This window comes from Plectropomus leopardus, chromosome 14, assembly GCF_026936395.1.
Source record: "Plectropomus leopardus strain MGB_pleo_1.0 chromosome 14, ASM2693639v1, whole genome shotgun sequence".
Classification (NCBI taxonomy): domain Eukaryota; kingdom Metazoa; phylum Chordata; class Actinopteri; order Perciformes; family Serranidae; genus Plectropomus; species Plectropomus leopardus.
This window is the reverse complement of record NC_142189.1, coordinates 19,065,915-19,083,098: the sequence shown is the minus strand read 5'-3', so window position 1 is coordinate 19,083,098 and position 17,184 is coordinate 19,065,915. Positions and strand designations below refer to the sequence as shown.

The 17,184-nt window shown below is 41.3% G+C and overlaps 1 protein-coding gene across 2 annotated transcripts in view; it reads left to right on the top strand.

The window, feature by feature from the left end:
- Positions 1-17,184, top strand: part of kif26ab (kinesin family member 26Ab) — an 88,853-nt gene that overhangs the window by 585 nt on the left and 71,084 nt on the right. The window contains exons 1-2 of one of the 2 annotated variants that reach the window (XM_042500467.2): positions 2,082-2,356; positions 2,582-2,800. In XM_042500467.2, the coding sequence (XP_042356401.2) occupies positions 2,294-2,356; positions 2,582-2,800 (282 nt within the window). In that variant the 5' untranslated portion in view covers positions 2,082-2,293. Of the gene's footprint in view, positions 1-2,081; positions 2,357-2,581; positions 2,801-17,184 lie in introns of those variants that run through there. The other variant, XM_088087342.1, reaches the window with a different exon arrangement.

The following is a 17,184-nucleotide window of genomic DNA, read 5'->3' as shown; positions in this document are numbered from 1 at the left end:
ATTCAGAACCCCGAACAGCAACTCGCAGCATCCTCACTGCTCGCTCGTGCTCCTAAACTTCATCATCGCGTCTCACTCATCTTCAGTTTGTCTTACTGAAAACTTTTGCAAAATTGTGCTGCAAATAAAACTCTTTACCAGCTATGAACTTTTATTCTCTCTAAGTGTTGCTCGGTGCAGAGCGAATGGCCAAAATACCTCCGAAAGATTTGGCAGAAATTGGGTATCTTGCTCTAAATGAACACCTAGCTGATTTAAATACGGTCAATAAGTCATTGTGGGAGCGTTTTTGCACTATCTGCAGATTTCTAATAATTGAGCATGATCATAGTTTTCCTTCTCCAATATATTTGTGTGCGATTCCGACAATACTTTTCCAGCCTCAAACATTTTGCAGGTTTTAACGGTTTTAAATGCCAACAGAGATTTATTTGACCCTTTACACTTTTTCAATTTAACCCTTCACATCGTCATAATTTGGCACAAGTTGTACAGCCAGAAGACAAAAGACAGTGTGTTCCTCTAAATAGGTCGTCTGAGGGCAGAAGGACGAGAAAGCGCATGTGGCTACTGTCGCTTACATCACCCACATGAAATATTTAAAGTTTACCAATTAAATATTTAACCTCAGTACCTCCACCCCTCAAGTTGAAGAGATGCTGTTAAGTGTTTTTGCCAGAGGATGGCGCCAGACACTAACAGCACACAGAGGCTGTCCTGCGCCTGCAGGAGGCAACAGTTGCTGCAAGTTAGCGGCCACAGCAAGAACCCTAGAAATGACATCCTCTCTATAAAATGTGGCCTGATAGACCAATTAATCAACACTTAATTGGCTTAGATATAAGGACCATAAAGCGCCCTGAACACAATTTATCCAACTTTTACTGTAAGAAATTTGCATGTTATGGGAAATTCAGCCAGTGAACATGGAAATAATGTCAGTTTTATGGTCATATTGGAGGTTGCATACATTCATAATGTTTCTGACAATATCATGGGGTTTTCTAATAGTAGCAGGTGACCTGTTGCCATTGATCATGAGGAGGGCTACACACTTTTTAACCCCCTGCACCCCAAAATGAACTCCTGTTTTAAACCCACAGAACCTGGCTTAAAATAAAAATAGAGATCCCGAAGTTTCCAAAGACAAAGCCGTAGGTTTCCTTTCAACATTTGTGGGGACACATATGAGGTAAAGGTCACAAGTATACAAAAACAGATCATTTATGCTACAGCCCACTGACAGGGTTTCAAAGCTAGTGTTATCCGATTTTGCTTACCAAACTTCTTAACCCTTGATAACCTGGCTCGACATCACTTTTCTTGTGCTGTGTTCAGACAACTACTTGAACCTCTGAAATCTGAGCAAATTGGTTTGCTTATTTTTGAAAACACAGGGGGAAAAAGGCAATGAGCTACTTGTCAAGCACTGTTCGACAAATTGCAAGATTAGTTGACCTGGAAAAATATTTTTTAAGAAGCTAGAGGAAAAATGTCCCAAAAACTATATTTATAATCATCATTACTATATATTTAACATTCTTTACAGAATTATTTTTATTTTAAGTGCCTTTTTTTACTTAGGTCATTTCCTTTTTTTAATTTTCAAATAATTTTCTTTGATTTTTTTTTTCCTTTTTTGTTACTAATTTTGGGGTCATTCTTCATTGCCTTTTACCTATGCTTTTGAAAGACATCAAGTAATTTTGCTCAGGTCTGAAAGTGTTAAAATACACTTATTTAGATCAGGGAAATGCCCCCCCCCCAGCAAGCTCAGGGTTTGAACCTCAGTCTCTCTGAAACCCTGCGTACGGCCCTGGTCAGGCCGTGTGGAATAAAATGATTTTTCCAGCTTTATGGCAAAAAAGGGGGTGGGGGGTATGTTTTATGAGGTTAAATTAGGAGACTAATACATCACTGTTCACCACACAGACAGGTCAGAGTGGTCTATGGTAAAATAACAGCTCTGAATCGTCTTACAGTCCCTCCCTCCCACCCTGCGCAGGAAAAGTTTTTTTCAGCCCTCCCACTCCAGGAGTAACACCGCCTCCTCCTGCTCACCGCTCAGCGCCCTCCTGTCCCAAAACTTCTCTGTTGTAAACTTATGATACACACTCACTGGTTGCCCTCGACCAGCAGCCACTGGCCCAGTACAATCTGACAGATGACTGGTAAGCCTCAGTCAGGTCTTCAGTGTAGCTATGGCTCTGCCCTGCGTTACTCAGCGGCAAAACCTTTGAGTTTGGTGTTTCACGAAGACGCTCTCCTGAAGGTGTAACCTTGATCCGGGAGAATGAGCTCTTTTGGGGGCAATTCAGCACCTGATGGAAGGGACCCTGAAAACCGCATGTTCACTGTAAGTGTCTCACTGCACAGCATTAAGTGTATGAGCAGGATTTGTTCTATAAAAGCAGCACAATTTGCGTCTTAATGGTGCGCGCCTGGACAGGTGCTCTGTATTCAAAGGGGTCGTCAAGGTGCAAACAAACAGTTTCACTCCCACACTTAAAGCGCACTGGAGGTGTCACCTGTTTTTATTCCTACCGTCGAAGTTAACCAAACTTTCTCCCTCATGCTGAAGGTGGAGGGATGTCCGAGTGGAGACTCTCCGCTCACTCCCAGGAAGAGACTTCACTCCGCGGAGGACGCGCGCTGCAGCAGCCGGCCTCCCCCTGAGGGCGCCGGCTCGGTTTCCATCTCGGAGTCGGAGGAGAAGGGAGGCTTTTGCCAACAATGTCAACAGAAAGTCACAGAGCTGAAGAAGCAGGCGCTTGCCCTGGCAGACCAAAACTCACTCAAGGTTGGATTTATAGCTTTCTGCACACTCTTTTAGGCCAATCTAACTTTCAAATTTAAAGTGTTTTGCAATTATTTACACCATAAAGTTTGAAATGTATGAACTGCAACTCTATTTTATAGTTATTTCTTGTTTAAAATGGCCATATAAGGTTAAAAAAGTCTACACATGAACTATTTTCACACCGCTAAACACAGGGCAGTAAGTGAGCTTTGGCAGCAGCCTCTATGAGCTGCTGTTACCTTTTTGCAGCACCTCTGGTTTCTTTAGGCTTCTCTTGTCCATCTGCACCTGCTCTTAACGCTGATATCTATGGACAATGAAATCCGACCCTCTATGTGGTTTATAATTGTACCAAGAAGGCTCTGAGCATCCACTTGTAAAGTTGTTTATTGCATGCTTGACTTCAAATGCTGGCCTTGGATGTGAAAATGGAAGCTTTAGAGACTTTGAAAGTGGCCCATTGTTTGGCTAAACAATGCTTATCTCTTTATTTTGCTGCTGGGTGTGTGTGTGGGGTGGGGTGGGGGTTGGGGGTCGGCGGAGTTGAAAATGCTGCTCACGTTGTAGACTGAGGAGGAAGTTAAGTCCCAGTCGACCTTCGCTGTGCATTGAAAGTGTTCCTGTATGGCTGCTCCCACAATTCCCACCGCTTTTAAATATAGGCCCTGAGACTGGGCCGGGTTTGCCCTCGGGTCGGTTCTCCTTTTGTTGTCCCTTTTTAGAGAGTCCCAAAGTCAGATTGGATTACAACTCTTCAAGATTCACCCCAACTCCCATAGCACCCAGTGTTCATACAGGAGCAGGTAGACAAGGGACAAGGGGGCATTTTTGAAGCACCTGGGCTCTCTGTTAGAGACATCTGCATGTGTGGTCTCATCTTTGTTCTGAGCGTATCAGATCTATGTTCAGGTATCAGGTAAGTCCACCCTGTAAACACATTAAGCCTACCCCTTGCTGCCATTATCTGCCATGGGAACTGACCTCCCCTTTTTAGTGTTTGACCCTCCAGCAGTACTTTGTGGCCTTCACCAGGTGCTCTGTGCTGTAGAAAGAAACAGGAGCAGCCCCTTTCCCCCTAGTTTGCTTGTGTTGATGGCTAAATTGGGCCTTAATTCTGGGGTGGCAAACAGTGATGGCAGGGTGCCTTTATTGTACCGGGGTTATGGTATGGAAGGATAATAAACCCATTGTCTTTGTGAGTTTAGGCTGCCCACCTGTTGGGCCTCATAGGATGGACGCGGTTATGGATGATCGCTTCCAAATTGCTTCCTCCGAGGAGGGAAGAAGGTCAACAGGGCAACTCAGGTGGCCTCTTGGTGTGTCTGGGATACCTGCTAGGGTTCGGCCAGTGTTGTGTCTGCGGCTGTCATGGGAAAAAACGAGAGCGGAGACTGTTTACCCGAGGTCGCGCTTCCCCTCCCTCCCCATCCGCCGGCCGTCCCGTTTTTTTGTGAAGAGGAAGTCGGCCTGGTCCCCAGACATCCCTCTCCCCCTCACCCTGCCTGCAGACTTATTGTTTGAATACAGTATCGTAGCGACTGGATAAAAATTCAAGGAAGAGTGTTTGAGTAGAGTGAATGTGCTTTTCTGCATAAAAACGACAAAAGGGAAAGTTCAGTGTTCACACACACTGGAGCCTCCCAGACAGCTTTTGTGTTTTCCTGTTTGGGTCTAGAGGAACCTGCTTACACTTTGTCTTGCAAGTGTGCAAATATGAAAGAAAGCAAAGACCTTTTCTCTCCGTACTGTAGCCTAGAGCAGTGGTTTCCATCTGCTCCCTCCATGGGGTCCAGATTTCTCCTTTGTCATTAGTTCAAGGTCCACACAGAAGATAAATTACGACATTTTCAGTTTTATTTCACAAAATGTAAACATGTGGGCTTAGAGCACAATGAAGTAAAACATATTTCAAGAATAAAGTGCAATTACTAAAAACTTGGTCAATAAATAGAACTGCAACCAAAATAGTGCATATTATTGCTTTACAATCAGTTACGATAAAAATGCTGCAAAGGCACAGGATGTTAAACCTTTGAAACATTAACAAACGAGCCAGATTCCTTTTAAAGACATACAAAGAAAGCAAAGAGCAACTTGCAAAGAAACCCCAAAAATTAGCAAGAAATTAGTAGAGGTTATGTGAAATTTGCTGAAATTAGCAGAAAAAGCAAAGTAAATTACAGCATAATTTTAGATCTATAATTATAATAATATAATTTTAGTTTTCTTTGCATTTTCCCTAGGTTTTTTTTTTTTTTTTTTTTTTTTAGAAATTTCTAATCATTCTCTCTCTAAATTCTTGCGATTTGCACATTTTTTTGCCAAGTTGCTCATTGCCTTTTTCTGTGTTTTTGAAAGAAACCAATTTGCTCAGATTTTCAATGATTGAAATGCTTGTGAAAGGTATCTCAATGCAGCACATAAGAAGTGATATCAATCCAGATTTCAAAGGGTTAATAGGTCAAATAACACCAAGCACAGGGCAGTAAAATAGTTGATGTACTGGAAAAAAAGGTTGGTGTGATAAATGAGGCCCCTAACAAAGTATGTAGGTCTGTACCGCTATATAAAGTATGTTTTTTACAAATTTGACATGTTCACAAGGCACTTGAGGTCCATTCAGAATGGGTCTGCAACCCAGTTTTTGGACCGCGACCCACCCTCTAGGGAACCACTGGCCTAGAGGTATATTGGTGTACGCTGGTGATTACACAGTTAAAGTTTTGCTCAAACACCACTTGGCTAGCATGAGAAAACTCAACATGACGAATAATTTCTTTATGCGTCCACATTCCACTGGCAGCAATTAAATATTTCTCAATGCTTCCTGCCTCTGAGTGCCTGCTTCATGTCAACAGTGCACATGGTGTGTGACAACTTTTTGAAACTATTTAAACCCCACTTGCAACTATATTGCCCTCTATACACTTAATTTGCAATCATTCTCTAATTATAAATATTTTATGATTGTGTTGAAGGGCTCAACCCCAAATTAACTTTTCTGAAATTATGTCCTTGAGCTACCACCCTAAAGTTTCAGCTACCTCGGCACATTTTATGTTATTCAGACAGCAGATGATTAAAAAAACCTGTGAAAAAAATGCCCTTTGCTAAAAGGACAGGCAGAAACAGCGGAGACACTGACAATCTCCAGACTGAATCTAATCAAGGGAATTCACCATCTTAATTTACATAATTAAAACCTACAGTGAGGATTTACTTTAGTGGTGAATAGCAGACAGTCTGGATTCAATAATTGCAGACTGTGTTTATTGTGGCTGGACACAGTGGCTAGGTGAGGTATGATATGAAAAACGACGATCACATAAACCTCAGCTTCAAAGAAGCCAATTAGCTTTTTACTGTAATCAGAGACTCTGGATTAGATCCAACCTCAACTCATAAATGCTAACAGCTTTTTGTAAGTCTCTGACCTGACAGGGGTACTTGTACATTTTGCTTGTGTGTGCCGATTAGATGAAATTAGGGGAAAGTGTTTTTGTGCCTGTGCCATCAACTATCGTATGAAATAGTTAGCAGAGTGCCACTGACAACAATAGGAGATTAGGTTTGTATAGAGCCAGCAGCCATGGAGTCATTCTGACCTGTGAGGACTATAATTCGCTGCCCGTGGCCAGGCTGGAGCAGCTTGAGCCCCTCAGTCATAGTTTAGACAGAAGCTCTGTCACTTGATATCTGTTTTTTTGGAAAAGGCTGACCTTAATTGTATTTGGTGATCCATGACAGAGATGACATTCAGGGAGAATGGGAGCCAAACAGACTGTATTATGTGGATGACATATGCAAGGAGGTGCATCGTTGCTAAGGTTCAAATAATATTTGAAAAACACTTTGTACAGAATTGTTTTGGAAAATATGCTAATTCTCTTTATTTCAAAGACCGATGCCTGTACAGTTAATATGGAGCTGGAGCGAGCAACTCATCAATGTATAAAGAGAACTGGATACCGTTAGAGGCCGGGCTCCGTTCATTCCTATGAAAGTTGCTCAGTGGTGCATGAAGCCAAAAAAGTGCAACCTCCACCTCAAGTAAATTACCCAGGTGATAGCCACCTCTTCTGACGGCCAAGCCTGCTACTTCCTGTTTAGCACCCTGCTAACTTGAATGAGAATACAGTGATTCAATTGTGCGGCTCTTCTAGATTTTCCAAATGTGATTGAAATGAATGGATTCAATTTTGAATGTAAAATGAATCATTTTGGGGCTGTGACGCCCAAAATAATGTATTTACTGATTTAAAGAATAGGCTAGCATCTATAAAGCTCAGCAATTAGCACAAAATGTTGTTTTTTTTAATCCTTACAAAAAAAAGAGTAAAAAACGTCATGTTGCGATGGTATTGGTATTCATATCACAGCAACACAGCAACAAGGCTAGCTTGTTTACCCCCTGTTTTCCTATCTTTGTGCTAAGCTAAGCTAACCAGCTGCTGATTTCAGATTCATGTACAGACATGAGAGTGGTATCAAGCTTCACATCTAACTCTGTGCAAGAAAGCAAACAAGCACATTTTCTAAAATGTCAAACTATTTTCTTGAGAGTTCATCCGAGAATACTGAGTGTTTGTTGCCCTCGCATTCTGTAAGATTTCTGTTTTTACTGATAAAGTTAAAAGGTTGGAACATGGAAATATATTAAGCCAGAGCTCTGGAGCAGACACACCGTGGTTTGGTATGTTGCAGGGACTGCAGGTCAGTGATAAAGTCAGCAGTGCTAACACCAGCTCATAAATACTTAGGCCTATGAATATACAAGCAGTCTTGGACCTTGTGAGCTCCACTAGTCCGCTGACTGATTAACAGAGAACGTCCTGCAGGGCTGTGGGGGCTTGAACAGTTGGATTAAGTTGAGCTCTTGGAGGTTGAGGTCAGTTGCAGCTAGGATTTACCTTTCTGGTGACCTTTAACCTCTGGATACAGGCATACTGCATTCACTATGGTGAGATGAAGTTAAATCTTGGGATGACAGAGAATGAGCCAACCGCCAGCTATTCAGGAATACTGTGCACTGCTGATGTATGCACAATGTGTCCAAACCTATTATGGATGGTGTGTGCGAGTGTGACTATGCATGGCTGCAGGAATTAATTTGTACCATGAGGCCTTTTGCCAGTTTTTTCATGTTGAATCCATAAATTATGGGACTCGCAAATGACTCATTTGGATTCATGTTTGATTTGTTTCTGCTTTGTTCCTCATTTGACCCATGATCCACTTTATGTGCATTTATAAGTGAATCCATGTTAATGTAACAAGTCCGGCTTTGTTTCCTGAAGGACGGAAGAAAGGAAATTAATCATCTACGTTGTGCAAGAAATGTTTTCCTGCCAAAAAGTCAGGATCATTACGATGTGAGTTCATTTGACTTCACTACACGTCCATTTGTGTGTGTTACATGCCATTTTTCTAATGCATTCTGAGCCTGCTTGCCCACTCATTTCACAGATTTGTATAGCTGTCAGAGAAGAAATGGGGCAGAGTGTTCGGTTGCCGTGGCCAACGAGCCAGCAGGAAAATTGCTTTGTTGATAATGTTACTGTACATAGAAGGTGTTTACCAAGTGAAAGACATGACTCAGGAGAGAGAAGAAGAAGTGGGTGCTGGTGAATGGCTGCCTACCTGGCTTCTGTTTCTCAGGCGAGTCAGTGGGGGTACTGACCTCTGACCTGTCTGTCAGTTCTCCCAGTCTTTATAGTGGGTTTGAGTTTCATGGGGGCGACCTGGGCTGGAACAGGTGTACGCTGCCAGGTTCGCTGCAGGAGGGCAGATGACAGGAGAGAGTGACTGGCAGACGGATGAAGGAAAAAAAGACTGTGTGAAAAAAACCCCTCAGGTTGTGAAACTTGAGCTAACGTCGAGTTAAAACAGAGCATGACCATATTATTCTATTCACCTCTAAGCACCTGAGCCCCTGGGGCCGTCTGTGATGTGTGTGTTGCGTGCCTGCTCAGCAGTGCATGCACTCCAGAGAGCCCAGGAGGAGTTGAGAGACGAGACAGGAGAATAGACGAGACTCTCTGGGATGAGCTGTCCCCTTGCTTCATCGCTGCATGCAGTGTGACTTTTGCTTTATGGCATGTGGCTGTATTAAACCGCAGAGCAATAATCTGGTGTCAAGTGGTGCAGACACCACAGACATCAGTCATGGTGCTACCGTGCTGTACTGTATCTGTGAGCCTCAGCAGCTGTTCACTGCCACTTTACCTCAAGTCTCCACAGCTTCATTCACTCTGTCAGCTGTCAGACACCTCTTCATGTGACACATTTGCATGCATTGTGTTCGCTTCTGTTATACTGTTACTACTGTTAGGCCTGAAATGTGTCTTTAGCACCTCAGTGAGCTACTGAGACCTAGCATCAAATGTCTGTCTACATTCATAATCTCATAAACTCTTATTAACTTCTTTGATTAGGCAGTTCTTGAATTAAATCAATGGTTTGCCAGACTGTATATTGAGATTTTAAAGTGTAACATTTAAGAATTTTGGCTTCTATTGATAGAAAATGTATATAATATTCATAACCACGTTTTAATAAGTTTAAAATCACCTGAAAGTAAGCCTCATTTGGTTTTTGTTCCCTTATATCTACATACGCAACAGGTCCTCTTTCACGTAGTCTGCACTGTTGTTTCTACAGTAGCTCAGAATGGACAAATCAAACGCTGGCCCTTGATTTTTGCTTCCACATTTTTGTGTCAACAGTACAGTTGACACCGTGGTGTAGAACAAAGGACACATTTAGTCCACATTTTGGTTCAAGTACTGCCAGAATTTAATTGTCCTGGAGGAAAAATTCTTCATCTCCTTATATTTCCAGCCTTTCTCTCCACCTGAAAGCTGCAGACACAGTGCTTTAAATGTGGACAGTGGAAGAACTCCGTCAGAAGTAGTTATGGGAGTGTAAAGAGTTTCTCATTCACTTTCCTGCTTCCAGATTTTCACAGCTGGTCCTGCTTTTCAAAGTAGCTGACTTTTACTGCCCAGAAACCTTTTTTTCTAATCTTCAAGCAGCTCTGGAATGAAGGCCACATCTTCACTATATCTGCTGCAGTTTCATTTTACATCTTTAATTTGGTGAGCTGAAAGTGAATTGACCCCAATTGTTGCTGGAACAGTCTGCTACTTATCGCAATTGCAAGGGCAAATTGCTACAAGGCAGAGTGCAGGAAATGGGTTCAGGGTGCGCAGATGCGAGGGCTGATGGGTCTGGATGGAAACTGAGCTGCAGTAAGGCTGATGCTCATCGCCTTTCATCAGGAGCGTAGTGAGGGAATCTGTCGGAGGAGGATGAGGAATTCTCCACTCGGAATAACTGCCATTCCTTACGTCCGCTGCTGGCTGCTCAGAGGACCAGATCCACAGCAGGCAAAATGAAACAGGAGCTGACTGGGGCTCCTCAGCAGATGCCCACTAACATACACACACATAATCTACATACACAGGCACGTGCGCACAGGTGAACCCATGCGTGAGCTCAGATACACACACACAGATGCAGAGTTTACCTGAATATGTCCTCCTCTGGCCATCTGGTCTTTCCTGGTGCGGCTGCATGCTACTGTAATCTCTACAGGGAGCCGTCCAGATGTTCCCCCAGTTACCTGTCAAGGTGAGACGAGCTATTTAGAGCTGCTTAGACCTGGGAATTTACTTTGCCGTCTTTAGTTATTGTAAAGGTTCCAGTGCCTGTCTCGTTCACGAAAGTCAAATATGTAAAGTCGGCCTATTATCTGTAACAGATATGCAATAATGACGTTCAATCAAAGTGTGTGACTTGAGAGACCAGCTGCACCATCACCATATAATGAGCTGATGTGAAAGCAATAAGCTACCACAGGCCATGGAGCATCACGCTTGGTAGAGCATCTTTGCTTTTCTTAAATCTTTGTAAATGCTGACCTAAAGTGGCCTGTTGCATGTCAAAAGAGACGTGTTTGTCGAGTTTTGGTCTTCCTTCTTTACATTAAGTCAAGTCCTTAATGTCACACATGAACCCAGCCCTTTGAGAGCCATCTTTGGGGTACCCCCTGCACTGGTCAGTCTCTCTAAGAAATACTCAGACGTTGTTGCTTTTACTTCACTCATTGCCCGTAGATGTGTTTGGTTAAATTGGAAAAGCCCTAATCCTCTTTCTGCCACATCCTGGTTGTCTGATTTAATGTCCTATTTATGATTAGAAAAGGTGATTTTTTATTCTCTGAGAGGCTCTTCTGCCAATTTCTACAAAAGATGACAGCCTATAATTTGGTATATAAATACTCTTACCTTTCTGGGCTCCATCTGAACCTCACTGCATCTAATTTCTTGGAGTAAGCAACATGACAGCATTTCCTGTATTGTTTATCTCCCAGTTCCTTAAAAAAATATTTATTTGTTTAATATTTATTATTATTATTATTATTATTATTATTATTATTATTTTAAAAATTATAATTATTTTTATAATGTTGAGGAGGTCATCCCTATGTTCCCTGTTTCACATGTTTTCAGCATCCTGTGTTCTTGATATGAACTAACATTGAAAGATAGCTTAATGTTCAAATAGCAAAAGAACAAAAGGACATGGATGGTAAAAAAAACGTACAGCCTCTGTGGAGATATCAGTGTCTAAAGTCAAGAACACTGTTATGCCCACAAACATAAGGACCTGTCCACACATAAGCTTCAGATATTTTTAAAACATATATTTTCTCATTGCGTTTTTAAAAAATAATTTTGTCCACATGATCTGTGTTTTACAAAATTCACGCACACTGGAACAGAAAAATGTCTCCAAGCGCTTATGGCTTCTTTGGCGGTCTTCAACAGTCTCCCATTGATGCAGAGGTAGTAAAGTATACAGCTCACCTGTTTAAAACACTAACTGGAGATGTCAGTGATTCCCCTTCAATATAAGGATGAAGGAGCTCACTCACAGACAAAAGTGATGCTTCGGATATGCAAAAGTTTTCTTCCACTCCTCATTGACAGCAATCCCACTTTCAAAAATGCCCAACCATCTGCTGGTTTGACCGGTATTAAAAAGAAAAAAAAATAGACATTGTCAGTGGTTGATGAAGATCAAATTGATATTCTAGTGGCAGAAACAAACTCAGGAAAGCAGACCCAAAAGCTATGTTTGTTAGCAGAGTTCAAATATAGATATAGTTTTTCTATAAGTGAATTTAAACAATTAAAAATGAAGTATCCAATGGGTCTTTATGCAGAAAAAGGCATTCATGATGACTTTTTCCTCAGCTTTTGTTTTTTTATTATGCTACCTGCACTTGATAATAGAAGCGAAACACCCTCAAGTCACTTAATCTAGACATTTTGTGAAAAATACGCTATTAATGTGCACTTATGCAGTGTAACAAATAAAATCTACGCTGCATTTTGCACTTCCACACAGATAGAAAGAAAGTAGTTGTTTTTATTTGTTTTATAAGTACCTTAGCAGGTTTTTTTAAAAAATAGCAATTTTATTGACCTAAAACGCCGCAGACGAGAGGCCAAAATGTAGAGGAGGAACAAAGAACCCTGGCATCATGGATGTGCTCTTATATTGAATTAGTGCAATAATATTTAAAGTATTTGTTCACAGGTGTACATTCACTAAGTATTTTAATTCAGACATGACTCATTCAGGCACTGAGGACAGGTTTTGTTTTATTAGCGATCTTTTCATAAAAATTCTTTGAATTAAAGCACCAGGTAATGCTGCGATTGTGAAAACACCTATATTCTTTAGCTGTTTTCCCATTGTTAGTGTATTTGAAGAATGATTGCCATGCATAATAGTGCTTGTCTGAATAGGTTTGCTGCTGTTTGGTGAAGGATCATGTGTTACAATGAGCCAGACTGAAATGAAACAATGGATGTGCTGTCTGGGCTGACAGGGCGATGTGTTACAGCACAGCACATGTCTGCAGAGCATGAGAACGGAGCAACAAAGGCAGAAATGTCAATGAGCAAAGAACACAAATGCAACAAGAAGTGTAACCAGAGGGAATTAATCAGTTTGACTTGTTAATTTAGGGCGAGCTGCCTGTGTGTGTGTTATTCTGAGTATGCGCCTATGCATGTTTGTTTTATGCGATCTTGGGGCTCCTACTGCCTGGCTCCATATGTCATGGTGAAGTGAGACGTGCATGATCCAGGCAGCCTGCAGTCCATTATTGAGTCTGATTCAGAGTATTGGGAAAACATAGTTGTTGAGATAAATTTTCAAGACGGTACACAGACACCGAGGAGCACTGAGTTGGAGGTAATCTCCTGCTGGCTCCATAAAACGCGCTCAATTGACAGCAGGCCTTGTGGTAGCAGACAAATCGCCTGGCTTATAGCAATGTGCTGAAAGAGAATGCCAGCGCTGTGTGTCCTTGCCAAGATGGATATGCAGACAGCAAACTCCGGGCTGTTTGGGCGTGGCTCCCTTGCTCACAGCAAACAGTGGATCAGTGGAGTATGTTGCCTGAGTTGGACTCAACATTGCCTTGTTTGTTTTCCTCTTTGGCAGATGTTAATGGAGCTTTCTACTACTTCTCACCTGCCAGCGATGAAGATGGCCTCTTTGGCAATATTTACCCTCGGAGCGCGGTACATTGAGTGTCGATGTTGCAAAAGTAGATTTTTAAAATCCTCAGTTCCCTCTCTAAACAATCGTCGTCAACCTGCCAGGAAAAAAAGCACTTAAAGAGTTTTTTTGGTCGGGCAGAAATTGTTTTTTTCCCCACTAACACAGAACAAAATAAACTAAAAGATAAATAATTGATTCTAGGAGTATTGCATGCAGTTTGAAGGTATGTTTAACCCTTTGGAACCTGAGCAAATCTGCTTGATTTCTTTCAAAAACATGGGAAGAAAGCAATGAACAAGTTAACAAGAAATAGAAAATGACCTGAAAATAAGCAAAAAAAAAAAAAAAGGAAAGGTTAAAAACAAAAAGAAACAAGAAGTTGACCTTAAGAAAGAAACCCAACTTTTTTCTGTACCATTACTTTAAACATATAATTCTAAAACAATAATAAATTTAGGTTTCTGGACATTTTTCCTTTTTTGGATAATAATTAATAATCTCCCCACAGCTAATTTTCAAGTCATTGTCTTGTCACCTTTTGTTTTTTTGCAGTTTTTGGACATTTCTCTCCCAGTTCCTCATTGTCTTTTTCCTATGTTTTCAGAAGAAATCATACCAATTCAGATTCCATATGTTTAAACTTTGTCCCTTGTAAAGTCGTCTGAGAACAGCAAATATAGAAAGACTGAAAACATTTATTATGAATACTGATAAATATTATTAGTGGTTATTTATTAACTGGCCCTTGGTCTCTGGCCATTTTGCAAAAGGCCCCCGGGCAAGGCAAGTTGAATATCTCTGCTCTGTTGGCTAAATACCTGTACACTTGCAAAGCCTTACTAGTCACCCTAGTAAACTAAGTCATAGTTCACAGATATCCATAGAATATTTTCACATATGTGTGCACAGAAAAGTCAATAAGAATTTAAAAAGTTTGAACATTGTGCATAAGAGGTTAAAAGCCAAAAATGGCCTACCTCCCCTATTCATTGATTAATTATTTTGAATTGCTGAGAGCTATCTAACCAGTGCATTCATAGAGGAGCCGCTCAGTGACCAACAGTAGTAAACTGTGCAGCTGCTGTGTGAGTGCACCAGTGTGCTTTCACGTCATATTTCTATATATATGTCTGGGTGACAGTATGCATGCATCCCTCTGTTATTCTATTTATGTTTGTGTAAGAGCAGATGGATTGTGATGGGTTGTGTTGTGATTGGTAGATGGGTTGTGTTAACCTGTCTTACCGGCCTCCCCAGCTATGCGTTAGGCCATTTTTTATTGTCAGGAGCTCATTCTGATACGTATATAGTGCTCCATAAATCCTGGTCGCAGTGTGAAAATGCCAGTCAAAGTTCACGCTGCTCATGTTCATTTCATGCTTGAGCGTCCAGCTCCGCGAGCCAGGATGAGTGTGTGTATTGATGATGTGTGAATGTGCGTGTAAGTACCAGAGGAAAAAGAAAGAGATGAAGCACATTCAGAGTCCCTCCATCCTTTCCACTTTGCCGCAGAAGTCATCCATCTTTCTGAACTTAACTGCAACCAATTTATGATTGCATTATTACAGTCAGTGTTTTATCCTCGTTCCAGAGCGCAGGCCTGGTGGTGATCTGGTTAATGGAGAAGGTGATGGAGAAGGTGACTGGCCGTTGCCGTTTCTCTGGTCGTTGGCAGGCTTTGCTTTAGGGGGAATATCATGAGAGTTCAAGCTCTTTTTAGCTCTGATATTAGCCCTGCTGTTTTTGACTTGCTCCTGGTTTGGTGCTCATATTGAGGTCTAACATACCACTTATACCACAGTTCACTTAGTTATTAGCTTTTTAGGTCTGTATTGTAAAAATCAAATAAATATCCAAAACCTCAGATTTGTACCAAAACATTTATCCCTTCTTTAGACAGAGTGGAGCAGAAGAAAAGAAGTATGAAGAATATGTTTTTAGTCTTCATTTTTCTGTCTTTATTTGACTTGACTTAATAATTTGACTGCTGACATTTGAAAGGAAATAGCATAGCAATGCTTCCTACAAAATGGCAGCAAAGTTGCTGTTAATCCCATGGAAAACTGTTTCGCTGAGTTCCTCAACAGGCGGAACACCGAAAAGGTCAACCTCAGCTGTATGGATTTTCATAATGGATTTTCACTGGAGAAAAAAAGTCAATCAGGAAGATACAGTGGCAGTGTTGTTTGTCTGTGATTGACAGGGGAAGTCTTTGTTGAAGATTTTTGCACAATTGGGAAAACATTTGAGCTGCCTCCAAGTAGGGAGGGCCATTGGTGCCCCTAGAATTTTTTCTTAAATCCTCACACATCAAAGAAAAATGCAATTCACTTGTGCTGTTGAAGTACATAGGCTATTTGAAAACTATGTCAATATGGAGAGTTAAGGAATCACATACTGGTATACTTTAGTTTCCTCATAGTTTACTGATTATCAGATGTGCATCGACTAATACTGGTATGTTCAATAGTTTGAGTTTCAGGTGTGCTCATGCATTTGTCAAACGTTTTCTGACGAAAAGTAATGCAAAATTCAAACATATCCCACATATGATGAGCCAGTGCTTTGTGCATAATCTACGTATTTTGGAAGGCTGTGATCACATGACCAATGTGTTGACAGGTAGGAGGCAGTTTGGGGTGGTGGAAGGGTCACAAAACACAGGACTTTTCCTCAGGACTTTCCTCCAGGAGACTGGTATTCAGAACTGTGTGAACTTTAAGTTATTTTAATGTACGACCTCAACATGTTTTGTTTCCTAAACCTAACCTCTGTAACTTTACATTAACTAGGAAACTTTGCATTAAGGGCGTAAAGTCATTTGCTGGTTACTAATTTGTTGGATAAAATACAAACCTTTTGCTTGTATCTGTATAAACATGTCCTAGGGGATTCATTGATCTTCAAATCGACTTGTTGTCCTTTTACTTAAAAATACAATTATACAGTTTTAACTTTTCACAAGATACCACTGGTACCACAGCAGCTTCTTAAAGACAGTAATATTGGCCTCAAACAATTTTTGCCACGCCCACCCCTGGCCCCCCCATGGATGCGCCACTGGCCAGGGCTGAAATACATTGTGTATTTTGCCACTTTTGTACTGCTTGACTTAAATATCATAGGGATTTTCATCCCTTCTTTGCTGCACTCTAGTTAATATAGCCTCAAGTACAGATACTTGACAGCCTTCCTTATACGTCTGTCTCATCCTGTGATTCAGACAGATTCGCAGTGTGGGAGTGATAAAGATGAGAGAGAAGAGGCACTCATACAACACTTATAAAATCTGCGCCTTGAACTTTAAGAAACAGCAGCAAAGTAAAGAAAATCCAGTTTCTCAGTCAGTGATGAACTTGGCTTTTGCAGCCATGTGAACTATGACAGTGAATACATTTACTTTGGAGGTCACAGGAAAAAACCTGAATGTAGAAAATTAGATTTCTATTCAGATCAGCAGAGATATATTGTCTTGAGAAGGGATGCCGTCTTGAGCTTATCATCACTCCCAGCGGATACTTGTGGAGTAAACCTTACTCTGCCTCTCTCCCATGATCCGACTCCCATTAATAGATCCGTCCTTTATGCTTCCCCTCTTGTTACTGCCGCTCTATTTTATGATGTCACTCTCTCCGCTGAAGAGCTCTGGGCTGTTTTATCTCCTTCGTGTGTGTCGGGCACTTAAACTTAAACCTCTCTGTTTACGAGTCCCAAACTGCCTCTCCATCCTCTGCGTTTGCTGCTCAGTATCAGTTCAGCGTCGACCATAAAAGCCCGGCTATCCTTGCTGTTCTGGGAACTTG